Raw genomic sequence first — 16,454 nt, 5'->3', positions numbered from 1 at the left:
ATTTAAGTCTGCTCTGCAGATATAGAAGTCCAAATCAGCTTCTCTACATAAAAGTCACATTTTCGTTTGCACTAAATGAAAAAAGAAGATTCCTGGAAAAAGTGGGCAGGTAGAAAGCTGCAAGCAATGCAAAGATTTCTGCTGTGACCCTAGAGATGTGTAGGTGTTAAATATGCCTGTGTTAAATCATGTGAGTGGTATAGTTTAATTGAAATGAAAACAAACATGCAGGACTAAATGTCAAGAAGAAACAGTGGATAATGAAAAAAAAAATTATTTACTCACAGAAACACACACTACAAACATTAATTTGCTGAAGTTTTACCTTTGAAATGATGGCATGTCCCAATATATTAATGCTTAGAGTAAGTTATATGTCCTGAATCATTTCAGATATTCGGGACAATGAAATATAGGCTTTTGAATGTGGATCTTGCCCTCTGTGTGAAATTTCACAAAAGGACTATCTGTATGTACTTTGTGGTGAGAAAAGGTAAAATTCTCTTTCAGCGGAGAATCTGTGAGACCTAGAGCATGGCATCAGAATAGAATCAATGTAAATGTGCAAATTCTTGCTGATTTTAAATTCAGCTATTCAGCTGACTCAAGAGTTGGGAGTTCGCCTTGTAATCGGAAGGTTGTCGGTTCGAGCCCCGGCTTGGACAGTCTCGATCGTTGTGTCCTTGGGCAAGACACTTGACCCGTTGCCTACTGGTGGTAGTCAGAGGGCCCGGTGGCGCCAGTGTCCGGCAGCCTCACCTCTGTCAGTGCGCCCCAGGGTGGCTGTGTTTACAATGTAGCTTGCCATCACCAGTGTGTGAATGGGTGTGTGACTGGATGTGTAAAGCGCTTTGGGGTCCTTAGGGACTAGTAAAGCGCTATACAAATACAGGCCATTTATCATTTTTGGTGTTTTCCTTCCAGCTTATTTATATATATTTCTCTTTCAAGGTGTGGTTTAGCAATCGAAGGGCCAGGTGGCGAAAACAAGCAGGAGCCAATCAACTTGCAGCATTCAATCACCTTCTGCCAGGTGGATTTCCTCCTGCAGGGATGCCAACACTTCCTACATATCAGCTGCCAGAATCCAACTACCCGACCAACACTCAAGGTAGAACAGATAATCCTTTCACTGACAGATTACAAATGTGACCTATAGGTTTTCCTAAGGAGTTCGTGGATACTATGCTATTTTGGCCATGTTCTTACCAACAAATAATGATTCATGATAGGCACTTTTACACCTATATTGCTGGGTCTTTTTCTTGTGTGTGTGTGTGTGTGTGTGTGTGTGTTTTTTGACTGGATGCATGGAACAATTTAATGATCAATTTAAGTTTTTCTCTGGAAGAGGTCCTGATATGCCAATAATGTCTTATCTCTAGCAGAAGAAACTGCAGTGTTGTCCTCTATCTAGTACATTAAAGCATATTGCCTCAGAATAAAAGTATTGTTTCAATTATAAGATTATTAGGTGGTTTCACAGAATAAAAAACTGATTGCAGAGAGTATGCATTCCCAATTAATGTTAGCGTGTCATCAAAGCACTCACAGAATTAGTACTGTATTGAAAAGCATTAAGAAACTGTATTGTCTACCAACGTCAATGCATATTTTGCAGTTTTAACAAAACAAAATCTCCATGCCAGGTTGTTCCTTTGCCCGTCCTCTGCCACTGCTCCAAGGTTTATGAATTTTGTTTTGGTAGATTTTGGAAAAAGCTGAAAAATTCCCAGACAGAGAGAGAGGTGTGATACAACCTGCTGTTGGAAATATTTGTAATTGTAACTATCAAAATGTCAGTCAGGTTTAACCCAGTTTTCCCTGTTGTGTTTAGTTGTAAAGACATCCTAAAGTAGATACAGAAGCCTCCAATTAAGCCTATTTGGTATCACATCCACACTATGCAGGTCTCTGTTCAACATACTGTGGGGCATCATGGTGGTGTACTTAAGTTGTCAAACTTGCGTTGTTTATATGTTGGTGTTAAATATATATATATATGTTCGGGAATGTGTTTTTTCTCATCTGGTATACAAACTGGTAGAACAGGTAGCCTAGCCTAGCTAGTGTCTTATTTACATAAAGGAAGGAACCAATGTGTGAAGTGTTTTACTTTTCAGATGGTGGGGCTACTGTTCACCGTCCCCAACCCTTACCTCCTTCCACCATGCACCAGAGTGGTTTATCAAGTCCTGACGGCAGCACTGCCTATGGTCTGGCAACCAACCGGCACAGCTTCTCCAGCTACACTGATACCTTCATGAACTCTAGTACTCCTAGTAACCATGTCAACCCTGTCAGCAATGGGCTATCTCCACAGGCAAGTCCTGCTTTATCGCTTTATGCACGAGGATAAGCATTTACTCAGTCATGAATAAAAATATATAACATGAAAGGACTCTATTCAGTGTATATAATTTATTCTATTCATATTCATTTGAAAATGCAAGAAAAGAAGGGGATAAGTAGTTGTTAATTCAATATAAATAGGAAATAAAAAAACAAGCCATAGACCAAAATGGATTTTGACATTTAATGCCTTTGATACTTTTAACCAGGAAATTAAAGTCTTTGTCTATCTTTTACTTGATCAACTTGGAGCAGTGATACTTCATACAGCACTGTCATGATTATGAGCTGGAAATAATGCATGTGGGTTTTCACCAACAGTGTTTTAGTCACAGTAGTCTTTTTGTGTTATATATTTTTACAAGACATTCAAGTATATTGTTGCTATGGCTAGAGTAAGTTAGGCAGCTTCCCGCAACATGACCATAGGTAAATATTAATTTCCATTGTGGAAAATAAACATTTTAATTATGGTGTGGAGCCTGATTGTAGTGACACTACAAACCAGATGGCTCTATGGTAAGTTTTAAGCTTAGCATTTCTTGTCATGATCCACAGTACAACAAGTTAGTGTAGATGTTCCAAATAAAATCTTATTTTTAAATATTTCTCATTGACAAAGTCAACTGAGTGATGTGATACAAAAGGACCTGATATGCAGGCAGGCAATCAACCCCAACTGCTTGGACAAAATACACCCCAGACCCCTGTTCAAGGCATCGGTCTGCAGGATTAAAGTGAGAGAAAAGTCAGGAATGTGGAATATGGGTTTCAAAAATAGACCCCTACTTACCTGCACGAACACTGGATCTGGGGCACCCTTTCAGGTGAGGTCTGTCATGGGGCTGGTCATCCCTGCCGAGTTCTACATGAACTGACGGTAATACCAGCCAGTCCCAAGAAACTAGTCACCTTTTTTTTGTTCTTGGGGTCTGAGCAGGATGTGATCCCTGCTGCTTTGTCTGTTCTGGGGTGCACCTGCCCTCCTCCCAAAATGGTACCACAGATACTGTACCACCTTCCATCCAACTGCACACTTCTTGAGGCTGGCCGCGAGCTCCGTCTGCCTCAGAGAGTTCAGGACTACGGCCAAACAAATGATACATCGATTAAACTTGTCACTGTTGGACTGAAATGCATTAATGCACTTGGGACACCAGTCAATTACATTGAGACCAAAATGACTCTAAGACTACAATAGTGGCTGTGTCCCAATCCAGCGACCGTATGCTTCGGAGTACGCGCAGTTTGTGTACTAGGTACGGCGCGTACTAGGAAGTACGAGAAGTGCGGAAGTGAGAGGCTTGTGAAATGGGACGGTCTAGCCTGCTCAGGTTCCCTAGCAACCATGATACTAACCGCGAGAAACGTTTCATACAGCATTGTTTGACAGAAATGAAGGAGAAAAAATGTTTTGTTGTTCATTCATTTTTATGACATCACTTTGATTAGTTGCGTATCTGAGGCTGAGACCACGGGACTGTAAAAACATAATTGTTGGGCTTCATTTCTGTACTGAACAGTCATTTCAAGATTAGCTAGTAAATAACAATTAGCTAATGTTGTTCATGAGACTAAAATCATCTCACTTTAATGTAAATATAATATGGACAATATTATATTCATTCTCAGATTATTATGATATATTAGAGCAGTGAGCATGAACTCTGTGTCAAATACTGAGCTTCAGTAAAGATTCAAGTTGCATTTATTTAAATTTCCAATCACCTTGAATCTTCACTCAAAAACAAGTATCTTTGACAGTGTATATATAGATGTAATATATATAAGAGACAAATATTGTTCTTTTAATATGTTGGCATTACTAAATTTGGCTCAATGCTTACATATATGCGTAAAAAGAAAATGTACGAGCTGTGATAACTGTTGCTGATAGAATGAAGAGTAGACTCATATATTAAATATTCCTTTATTGGGTGAGAAAATCATACCATGTCATAACTGCTTTAGTTCATACAGAATAGATATCAGAGCCTTAAACAGTCTGACTTCTGCTAAATGGGTCAAACTGGGCAGAAAGTATACAAACACATAACATCCCTATAGAATATGATGTAACACTATAGATCAACTTACCTCAGAATATATGAAGCATCTATATATAAAGCAAAATTACAGCAATATGATACAACAAACACAGCAGTACTACTAATCCAAAATACTCAAAGCTTCATAGAACTGAAACAAACATTTATTTTTAGGTCCATTCTGCTGCTGATACATACTTTAGGTTTCTGAATATTAAACTTGTTTCTGCCTTTCATAGTGTTTAACTTGAAGGCCCTGAGTACTTTCTCCCACACTGAAAACACTGGAATGATAAAATTATTTGAACATTACCTAATAAGACTGATTCAGGACAGACAATTAGTTATTTTAAACTTTTCTAGCAGTCCTACACAAACAGGGAACAGTCTGTCTATTCTCTCCATCTGTCAGCTCCTGCTGGCTCTTCCTCCTGCTCTTCCTCATACACTGCTGAGTTTGTCCTGCTGGATCATCAGGGCACAGCACAAGAGAAGGAGTATTTAGTGTTTGTGTTATTACGAGTGCTAAACAAGAAGAGTTCCCAGATGGTACAGTGGACACATGTGTGACTCCTGTGATTAAAGCATCTTTCTTTCAGCTTAACGAGTGAACCGTCAGCTCGTTCAAACACACAGTCCGTTTGGCTTGACACCACCAAACAGAGGCAGCAATATAACATAGCTAACATTAACAGTGCAGTGAATCCTGCTTGTGCCGTGATATTCAGGACTGCAAACCGAGCAGCATCACTGACTTTCAGCTTGTTGTGTTTGTGGATATATGACTGACTTTAATTATGTATAAAAACATCACATCTCTGTAAGATTATGGTCAACTATTGAATGGCGTATATTTTTATACCCACCGCCGCGCTATGAATTGTGGAACATATGGGACCACGAAGTGTACACCGGACCACACTTCAAATTTGGGGAAATCGATGGCGCATTGGAGTACACATTTGGAGTACACATCGGGTTGGGACAGCTGTCGTCATGTCACTGTGACGTAATAGGTCTCAAAATGCGTACTCCAACACAGCCAAAGACTCTTTTAGGAGGTCACAAAAGAACACTTAACAACATATAAAGAACTGCAGGCCTTATTTTGTCTCAGTTAAGATCACTGTTTGTGATTCAACAATAAGAAAGATACTGGGCAAAAATGATATCTATAGTATCCATGGGAGAATGGGCAAAAAAACCACACCGTTGACCAAAAAAGATACCAAAAAGAATACAAGAACTCATCTCACATGACAAAAGCAAAACAAACAAACAAAGAAAAACCCCCATCTTAATGAATCTATGGACTAACAAGACAAAGACTTTTAGAAGGCTTGAGACCAGCTATATCTGGCATAAAACTAATACAGGATTTCATAAAAAGAACATCATACCAACAGGTCATATAGGCACCCACTCACTCACTGAACCAAAACAAAAGCAAGATTTAATTTTAAGACAATAATCTGATGCAAAACATAATATGTATAGTATTTTGAATATTTCCGAATGGTAGCCCATCCATATCCCGATGCAAATTCTAGACTACATGTGCTAACACATACCTTAAATTACGTTTTTTTTTCTTGTTCTTAATAACCAACTTCAGTCTTTCACAATATATGACTATATTGAAAAAAAAGTTTATTAAAGAAAACATTGTTATAGATGGAATCCAAAATTAATCAGTTAATTAACAGTTTTACAGCGCAGTGGTGTGGTTAGCATTGTCACCTCAATGGCTGGTGTACTGTATAGGGTGTACTCTGCCTCCTGCCGGACAGCTGGGATTGGTTCTAGCCCACCTAGGATGGCTTTACGAAAACCGTTTAATATTGCTGTTCATATGGAGTGGCAGGTTTGTTTATTTATTTAAGATTTTTTTCTGATCTAAATGGTCTAAATGGCTTGCAGAGTAGCACTGTGTGAGCCTGGGCTCACAAGTCCATATGATGATCTGTACAGTACACATCATAAGTAATTTTTATCCTCAGCATCCTGAGTCCCTTGAAGGTAGGAAGTCATTTTTTGCCATTTTTTATGAAACTTCTCTCCCCTTAATCTGAGCTGAAAAGTCATCTTTTCCAAAATATAAATACCATTTGATATCCCTGTTGAAGTGATCTAAATTTGGTGATTCAGCTTTGTAGCATCTTCTGCTTATTGACTTTTTACAAGCAATTAACAAAAGCCTTGCTAAAATGACAAAAAAGAAAGATCTTCGCACTTAGGTATTTTATATCTAAGTAATTTATACAGTTAAATTTGAATTTTATCCAAAATGGCCTTTTTTTTGTTGTTCAAAAGATATGGGTGTGATTGGCACACAGGTCCCCACACTGCCTCTACCACGGCTCCAATGATTCTGAGAATCTGCTCCTAATTTTAACGTGGATCTTTTTTTTTTTCCATGCCTCCCTCAAAATTCTCTCTTTAGTGATGAATTAAAGGAAATTCACAATGATGGGTCTTGGTGGGGCTTTATCCACAGATGTCCCAGTTAATGAGTTGTGCGGTTCAGCTCATCCAAAAGATCCACCTCACGCCTGAGTAATTCATGCACAAACTTGATAGCTGAGTCGCCTTCTTTTCCTCTGAACACTGAATATACAAATATTATTCATCCTCAATCTTGACTCTAGTTCTGGTAATTTTTCCTGCAGGCTTTCTTGTCCTTCCAAACTTTTAATGAGAGCTGTGTCGGCCTCTATTCCCCACTCCTCCCATTTCTCCAGTCGCATGTTTGGATTTCATTTTTGAAATGATCCAGGTCTTTCCTCATGTCATTTCTCAGGTTCTCACCAAAAGACTGGAGGGTTTCTTGATGTCTTTTTTAAAGCTCTTTTACTTCCTTACTTATATTTTCAATCGAGTGAGTCTCTAGCAGACTGCGGAGGTTCACTGACGACATCTTTTCCAGCCTCATGTCTTCACATGTCATGCATGTCCTCTTGTTCGTCTTGCATCTCACTCTTGGAATAACCTCTTTTGTTCATCCCATATCAATCACCCTAAAGTTATATACCACTGGAACAATTTCTAGCACTATTCTTGTTAGATTTCAGGGGATTTTATTGCAGACTATCGAGAGCTGAGAAGTTTGGCTATCTATCCATCCATGACATCATCAGAAGTCCACTTCTCCTATTTTTATTGACAGGAGAAGGAACATTATGATTTGGTGACCAAAGGTTGTTGTGGAGAGATAGGGATAAGAAAGGAGACTAAAGGAAGTTTGTGGAGAGTGTGTACAGTGGTTCCTCACTATAACGCTTCACCTCGCTGTTTCGTGTTTTGTGTGCAATTTTCCATGTTTTTTTTTTTAATACAGCGCATTGTGTTCTGTGTTCTGATTGGCTGTCAATCATCTCTTGCCGTGTCTCCTGTACAGTACAGAATGCGTTCAGCTTGTCAAATTTACATAAATCTTTGATCGCTAGCAGTGTGACTCTGAAGTGCTGTACTGTATGTTTGTAAGTTCAACAAACACAACAAAGTTGACGAAACGTCAAAGGCTCCTGCGGTAGAACCCAAAAGGCAGAGTAAGATGCTAACCATCACACAAAAAGTTGGACTTCTGGACATGCTAAAGGAAGGTGGAAGTTACCATATTTTTCAGATTATAAGGCGCATTAAGCAAAACAAAACAATTAGATAAGTCAAACTTTATTCGACTCATTCTTCTTGCTTCCTCTACTTCCGTACCATTGATACATTAATGTTGAATTCTCTGGCAGCTGCTCTATTCCCATTTTCTGGACCTGAAAACAGGATTTGATCTTTGATTTCTATAATACTGGACTTATTTTTCTACGAAGGTTTAAACTTTGAGATTGTTTGAACAAGAGAGAAACGTGTGAAAATGATCATGCCTGTCTGAGGAAAGTGTATAAAGTGTGTAGTGAGAGGTTTTACAGCCATAAAACATCTATAATAATTGTAAAAAATAAAGTCGGCTACTTCATGGATTTCACCTATCCCGGGTTATTTTTTGAACATAACTCCCGCGATAAACGAGGGACTACTGTACATAGATAAAAATCGGTATAAATACTGATGAGAAGTTGGCTACTGGAACAAAACCACAGACTTAACATTTTGAAACAGCTGTGTTTTTGGCATATTGTTCCTTTTTAGCCAGAAGTTAGATTAAATGGACAAGCAGGTAGAGTTATAAGTTATCAGGTTACTACTTTGCTTGATTAGTAAGCTACATTGATAAACTGTATAGGATACAATACACAGACACACATATCAACTGATTAATGCACTAATAAAACAATAAATATGGTAAAATGGTAAATGGCCTGTATTTGTATAGCGCTTTTCTAGTCCCTAAGGACCCCAAAGCGCTTTACACAACCAGTCATCCACCCATTCACACACACATTCACACACTGGTGATGGCAAGCTACATAAATATAAATATAATAAAGTAATGAAATAATAAAACAATAGAATTTTAGTCATCAAAACTGACGCCCAAAACTTCTTGTATGGTCTGTAACAAAGAGCAAGCAACAGTATTAGTAAGATAATTCCACCTGGGGATAGCCCATTCCTCTTCCAATATTTTTGAGCACCAGTGCACAAAGCAATGTCTGTAAAGACATGGTTGAGTGAGTTTGATGTCCAATAACTTGACTGGCCTACACAGACTCCTGACATCAACCTGACAGAAAAGCAATCCAGGCCTTCAGTGTCTGACCACACAAATGCACTTCTCAAAGAATGGTCAAAAATTCCCATGAACACACTTCTAAACCTTGTGCAAAGCCTTCTCAGAAGAGTTGAAGCTGATAGGCTGACATCATACTAAACCCTATGGATTAAGAATGGGATATCACTGAAGTTTAAATGTGTTTGAAGGCAGACAAGTGAATACTTTTGGCAATATAGTGAATTTGAGCAGCAGTGTTTTGAGAGGAAAATGTGGAACTGCCCTGTTAAAGTAGAGAGTGACAATGATGAGAGTCCCCTTTCTCCTTATGGTAGAACCTTAGAAAGGATAAAAAGCATGCTCCTCCCTGTTTAACCAAAACCTGGCCAACAGTGAGGCAAGTCCAGGTGGGGGGAAAAGCATTGATACTTTGACTATTTGTCTGGATGGGGTGGGCTCACAGTACTAATGGTTTGTAACTGACTGTTGAGATGAGCAATATGTAGTGTCACCGAGGTGAAAATAAGTTCTAGAGAGATTCTTTAATAACAAAGACTGATTAGCAGGTATGCCCCCATTGCTGTTTGCAGTTTAAGAAATTGTCACGGTATGGCATGGCACACCGTGGAAGGAGTGGGGAAGGAGGACCCAGGCGCGGTGCTCTATGTATAGGCAGTGTTTATTTACAAGGTGAAAAACAACGTAACAATAACTCCCCGTATTTTCCCAGACTCCCGTGTCGTGTCTCCGCAGCTGGCAGTGAAAAAGAAATCAGGATGGTGGCTGCAGGCAGACGAAACGGTGGCGGAGGTACAGCTGCAGATGGTGAAGCAGCGGGTGGTGTAGCGACCTCAGACCAAGGTGACGTTACCTGCGTCGTTAGCTCGTCCACTGCAGACACAAACACAGATGGTGAGGGAAATGGAAAATTGTCCGTACTACTCACCACAGCCGGCTCTTGAGATGTCCGTGGATGTGGCTGCGGTGAGGAACGCTGGCGGCGCGAACGTCGTTTCCGTGTCGGCGTCGGGGCCGCCGTCTCAGGCAGTGAATCCACCAGCTGTCCGGGCCGGTGAGCAGCCTGAGGAGGAGAGTGGAGGTGGAGGGTGGAAAGTAAGAAGTCCAAGACGACAGGATTAAGGTCGTCAACCAGCCAGGGAAATTTAAAAAGCGTCTCCTGCAGCCGCCTCTCCACGGCGCGACGCAAACCTTCCACGGGCTTCTCCCACCATAACTCACAGAGTCTGTAAACCCTGTCCATAACCTCCCTCCTGAGCCTCTCCTCAGAGACCGCTGGGTCCATACGTGGCGGGATCATTCTGTCACGGTATGGCATGGCACACCGTGGAAGGAGTGGGGAAGGAGGACCCAGGCGCGGTGCTCTATGTATATGCAGTGTTTATTTACAAGGTGAAAAACAACGTAACAATAACTCCCCGTATTTTCCCAGACTCCCGTGTCGTGTCTCCCGTGAATAGTCCGTGTGCTCTCTGCTCCCGTGTCAGCACCCCCCGGTGCTCGCTGCTCTTCGTGCCCTCCACGCTCTTCCTGCGGGAAACAATAACGGCAGCTGTCAGGACACTCAGATCGGCAGGCATACACTTTCAGACTTAGCTTAGACAGGGTGACTAACGTGGAGTCTCATGCAATGATCCCGCGTCGGTGGGAGCTCCAAGACTCTCCTAAGTAGCTCCCCCGACGAGCCCTGATCAGCGGCAGGTGTGTGGCTTCGGGTGTGGCCAGTCCTTCCGCAGGGCCACACCCCTCAGGCCTGCAGGTGGCTGAGCTCCATCCTCCAAGCATCCCCGCAGACATAAACACACACACTCACATCTACAATCATGGAGGAGAGCAGCAGCCATACCAAAATACATATAATAATAATAATAATAATAATAATAATAATAATAATAATATAATACATAACTGCTCAGGGATCCTGGGTCGCCCAGTCCCAGGACCCTGACAGAAATACTGGATAATCTTAAGCAGCCTGAAGATTTCATTAACAAAATTAAATCTTTCGTTTAAAATAAGTTTAAAACAAGTGTATCATCCTTTCAAGTATATTTATACTATTGCCTGTTTTATGGTAAAACAAAGCCATGACATATCAGTCCACTGTGGAGTACATCTTATCAAATTTTAAATTCAAATCCATTCTAGTAAATTCATTTGACTGAAACAGTATTCATTCCTGACATGAAATTTGCCTGCAGTAAAGGCTGCTGGATTCTGTTTATTGTCCTCTTGGTCTATTCTGAGTCCCGGCTGAAGGGTTTCCATTATGGCTTTACTGGCATTGACCCTTTCATCATGTTCCCAAGCATTTACATGAGATAACAATGCAGGGAGAATTTCTTAAGATCTCACTTCAAAATGGCAGGAAGACGATATGCTGTATGTCTGACAGCCAGTAATTCAATTTGAAACAGCTATATTGCATTTGCAATGTAATTCACACAAGCCATTTCTGCACCACCTCCTCTTAAATTGAATGGGAAAGAATTAGAGGTGGACTTTCATGTTGAGACTGAGTACATCCCAGTTCCAACAGTTACTGACAGACAGACAAAATGACAGTGTGAAATACTATCCCTGTGATGGCACTGCATGTAAATAGGGACAATTTCACAGCTTTACAAACAGAGCTGTTTCAAACCTCTCTGAAAAAGAAACCTTTTTTAAGCAGCACTCTATTTTTTGGACAAATTAAATTTTGTTTTACAGCATTCTAAATGGTGAGGATTTTTTCTTCTTCTTTTCAGTCAGGCAGCCAGAAATGCTTCACGAATACCTTTTTATCAGGTCAGAAAATTCAGTGACATGGCTTGAAAGATGAAATGATTATTTTCCTATAGTGACCCCAACACCTCAGCACACCATGACAACACATTTCTCCTCTCACATTTTCTCTCCAATTTGTTGTGAGAGGAAGATTTAGCCTGCTTTGGAATGGTGAAGCTCTCTGGCTTGCCATTTGATGTCAGGGTGAAAGATAGAGAGAGAGAGAGAGAGAGAGAGAGAGAGAGATGGAGAGAGAGGGAGAGTGGGTGAGTAAGGATAGAATAGAGTGCGTTTCAGTGTTGGGGGATCAGAGCTTCTTTGGTTCTCCAGCTCTGTCTCTTTGATCCATATCCCCAGGCCTGCCTGCCGCACTAACTCAGGCCTCTGCTCGTGATTCCCGACAACTGTCGGCCTGAGATAAGGAGGTGGGATGGAGGGTGTGTGTGTGTGTGTGGGGGGGGGGGCTTGCCTGCACACCATCCACCCCCAGCAATACTGTAATATATGCTTCTGCTTCCTCAATGAGGAAATGTGTTGAGTTTTATTCAAGAAATGGGAGCATTTGTAGCCCCCCCGCACACACACACACACACACACACACACACACACACACACACACACACACACACACACACACACACCAACCACCTCCATCCTCAATTAAATATTACTTACAAAAAAGCGCCCCAGTTTACAGTGTGTAGACATGGAGACATAGTTCTATGCACCTGAATATCAATGACAGTTGTACCTAATACTAGGCTCAGCTGCTATTAAAATTTGCAGTACTAAGCCCTTTGACTGGGCATGCTGTCAACTGGCATGCTACCATGTCAACAAATCAAAAAGGATGAGCACATATATTTACATCATTCCCGTAATGAGAAATGGATACGAGATGGGGGTGTGGGGTGTTAATTGGAAATCCCCTGAAACACAGACGCTGCTTTAGTTTGGCAAGACGCAAACCAAGCAGCTTTATCAAGAAAATATATAAATAAAATGCAAGACCTACTCAAGAAAGCTGCCAGAAAAGCTGAGGAATTTAAATCATACCCACTGATGTTTGTAGGATATATTTTTCTTTATTTGTCACTTAGAGTGTTACCCTCTCCTTCTCCCTCAGTAAAAACTAAACATATCCACTGAGTTCTGTCTGACTGACTGAGTGGGTAGAGAAGTGTTAAGCCTCTCTGGTTCTTGTGGTTTGGATAAAATGTGGGTGTTGATTGGCTACAGATAATATTAACTATAACCTGGAAATAACATCTGCTTTTCTGTTTAAATGCTTGTGTTTTTACAAGTTCTTGTATCATGACCAAAGAGTGCACTTGTCTCCAATGAGTCAGGGTAGTTGCAGTATTTTTCACAGCGGTTATTTGATATTGTGACTTACTCAAGGAGATTTACTGCTGAGTGTGTCTTTATTGTTGACATAATGGTAACAGAATTGTGGCACTTATCTGTCCCAAAATAAGATATTTCTTCCTGCACTGTTAGACTTTTCATCGCCACTTTACAGTAACATACTGGCGTCACTGTTGCCAGCGTCATACTGTGACGCCGTGTTACGGTAGCTTACCGTTCTGCAGGATGATACCGTTTTTTGCTGGTGTGGTATAATACTCTTGGACAAATTATGGTAACGCACCGTAGCCTTTTTTACGGTATCTTACTGGCGACAGTGACGCCAGTGAGATCCCGTTATGTCGTTATGTCGTAAATTACGTCAACAAAGTAACATCATACTGTGATTAAGAAATTGGTATACTACCGTTTATTCACGGTATGTCACTGTAAGCCCGCTGCAAGGTAATAAACTGCAATATATTAACCAGTAACTTACCGTTATCACACATCATCAGTACCAAAAATATTCATCTCTGCTAGAGGATACCGTGTCCCAACAGGCGGTCATTTACTGTTTAACAGGTCGTAATTTACCGTAATTTCAGTTAACAGTAACATACTGTAAGAGACTGGAGGGTTCCAAAAAAATTGGATGGATGGATGGATGGATGGATGGATGGATGGATGGATTGATTGATTGATAGATAGACACGCACACACAAAATATAATTCATGTGCTTTACACCACTTTATTTCAATTCTGATTCTTCCCTGCTGAAATACACATTTCCAAAATCAAAAACTGAAAAGAACTGAAAACATATTTTCATTGAGGAAGCACTTGTTTTTACTAAACCATGTAATCCATTATTTTCTCAGATGGTTGTACAAACAATAATGATATTATGTCATATCCATATCATGGCAGACAACATATGCTCAAGTGTTGGGATTTCTTAGTTATATTTTGTAGGGTCTTAAACCTACAATGTGAAGTGGCTTGGCATTCATTTTGTTGGCACCATACAAATAAACTGAATTGTAATGAATATAATATCAAGCCCCACACTTCTGCCTTTATATACACTTTGTCCAAAATACTGGCTCACACCACCAAATCAATGCACAAAACAGGGTCCACAATGACATGGATGAGCATGTGTGGTGTGAAGGAACTTGACTGACCTGCACTGAACCCTGATCTTGCTTTGTGGACTGAGTTCATTGATTTGTAGGGTGAGACAATACATGTGACAATTAAAGTGTAAGTAGCTGAAATAATTTTTAACAAACGGGTAAAAGAAGGAAAAAAAAATCAAAACTGTTGCACTCAAAAAACCTATTGGACAGAGACAGCGTCTTGCAAGATGGCAAGAGAGCTTGTCTTCATTGTTGCTCGTCTTGTGTAAATGTCCAGAAAGCATGGGCCATGGATCATCTTTGGAGACATGGGTAACAACACATTGGTCATTTAAATTATACAAGAAATGCACTAAAAATGGCAAAAACAGTTACCTAATTTGAAGTTCTCCACTCAAATTCAGTAAGCCGCTGGAGGAAAGTTGTGACTGATGTGACATGCTTCACAGTGGTCCCAGTCCTTCTGCTTGTCCCAACCTTGGAGGTACATTTTGTTCCCTCTTCAGGGTTTATCCTTACAAAAAACCTTGCACACGCTGACTCCTGGTATTCCAGGTTCAATACCAAAGAAGACTGACATTGCATCAGCAAAGATGTTCTCTTTGTCCAGCTCAACAATTACACGCCCCTCTGCACTCACCATCCAGCAGGTGGCGGTCATTGAACTTTGTCCTTAAATATATAGGGGCAACATGTTGTCATTATGCAACATAAAATAATTTCAATACTTCACTTCTTCACACTGTCTAGATAGTCATAAAGCAAATAGCTATGTACAGTTATTTATTAATGGCCTTATGTACATAAGTCCATTTTAACATATTGTAATTGGACATAATTGGGAATTATTCTGCACATTAAACACACCTAACAAACAGTCAGCCCAATTAAATTACTGGAGATGAATCAACTGTATGGTTATTTTGGAGTTTATAGTTTGTGCTGCTGTTAAACTTTACAGTATTGACTTCAGTATTTCTGCTGTTGGTGTAGCTAGACTACTATGTTGATCAGTAATATGTAATGTGAAATTTGATATTGTTACTTTGCTGGATTCACTGAGACACATGTCCAACAACCTTGGTTTATAAAAGAAATTACAGAAATTTGAGCTAACAAAACAGAGACTGGATACCTGCGTCCACGAAAAGCTCCTGTGCCAAACAGAAATTTTAATATGGTCTAATCAACTCTATTTCATAAATGACTTCTTACCAAGCATAATCAGCCTTGGGGTGCTTGGTAGGCTTTTAACATGCAAACTGAACAATATAAATTTGCGTGCACTGAAGCCACAAAATTTAGAAATACACATAGTTGCAAAAAGTTCCTAAATGACATATACAATGCAAAAAATAAGAGTATTGTCAATAGGGACCAATTCCCAGTTTTTACATGATCAAAATTATTCACAAAAGGCTTCAATAAACAGAAAATGTGTGCCGACAAGAGAACAGTGCACAAAAATGAAAAGATATTTGAGCTCGACACTTTAATGGGTTTAAGCCATGTTTCCGAAGTAAGAGCCGACGGATGGTCTGGATATACCAAATATAACGTCTCAGAACACTCCAGCTCACATGTTAGTCTGCTCCAACCATTCCCACAAAGGTCAGAGTTTTGTAGTAGTTAATACATCATTTTTCTTAACATAATTGGTGATATAGGTTACAAGCAAGTCTGGCGCTGAACAGAAATTGTCGCGCTATGCTCCTTTATTTATTGTGCATAAATAGTGAATTGTCCTGACACAATATTGCATTTCGCTTCTGTTATTACCATGGTACATTGACAAAAACATATACTTTTATTCACAGGATAAAACAGTTGTTTTGTATCACTAATTGTCCAGTACGATTACAGCATACAATATTATTGTCACTGCTACATTTCTGTAATGCTACCAGAAATTATTTCCACTACTAATTAATTACCGTTGAGCTCAAAGGTTATATTAATAAATGGTTAATGAATGTGTATTTATGAAGAAGATTTGTGAGACTGGTAAACTTACCTTTGTTCGTACGATGGTCTTTCGTTCTACACAGTGCGTTTCAAGGTCCTGTACCCATCTGTAGCTAAACTATTCCTGGGCTTGTTGCAGTGACCTG

The 16,454-nt window shown here is 40.0% G+C and overlaps 1 protein-coding gene and 1 long non-coding RNA gene across 7 annotated transcripts in view; one reads left to right on the top strand and one right to left on the bottom strand.

Annotated features, from left to right (window-relative positions):
* LOC146684485 (uncharacterized) overlaps positions 1-16,454 on the bottom strand; it is a 447,043-nt gene that overhangs the window by 13,442 nt on the left and 417,147 nt on the right. The window lies entirely within an intron of this gene.
* Positions 1-16,454, top strand: part of LOC146684488 (paired box protein Pax-7-like) — a 132,629-nt gene that overhangs the window by 48,702 nt on the left and 67,473 nt on the right. For all 5 annotated transcript variants that reach the window (XM_085444732.1, XM_085444733.1, XM_085444734.1 and 2 more), the window contains exons 6-7: positions 952-1,111; positions 2,124-2,323. In XM_085444732.1, coding sequence (XP_085300858.1) covers positions 952-1,111; positions 2,124-2,323 — 360 coding nt within the window. The remainder of the gene's footprint in view (positions 1-951; positions 1,112-2,123; positions 2,324-16,454) is intronic.

Source organism: Copadichromis virginalis, linkage group LG20, assembly GCF_057382275.1.
Source record: "Copadichromis virginalis isolate Kocher_CV1m ecotype Utaka linkage group LG20, C_Virginalis_male_GT1.1, whole genome shotgun sequence".
In the NCBI taxonomy this organism is placed as follows: Eukaryota; Metazoa; Chordata; class Actinopteri; order Cichliformes; family Cichlidae; genus Copadichromis; species Copadichromis virginalis.
This window is presented reverse-complemented; position numbering and strand designations above follow the sequence as displayed.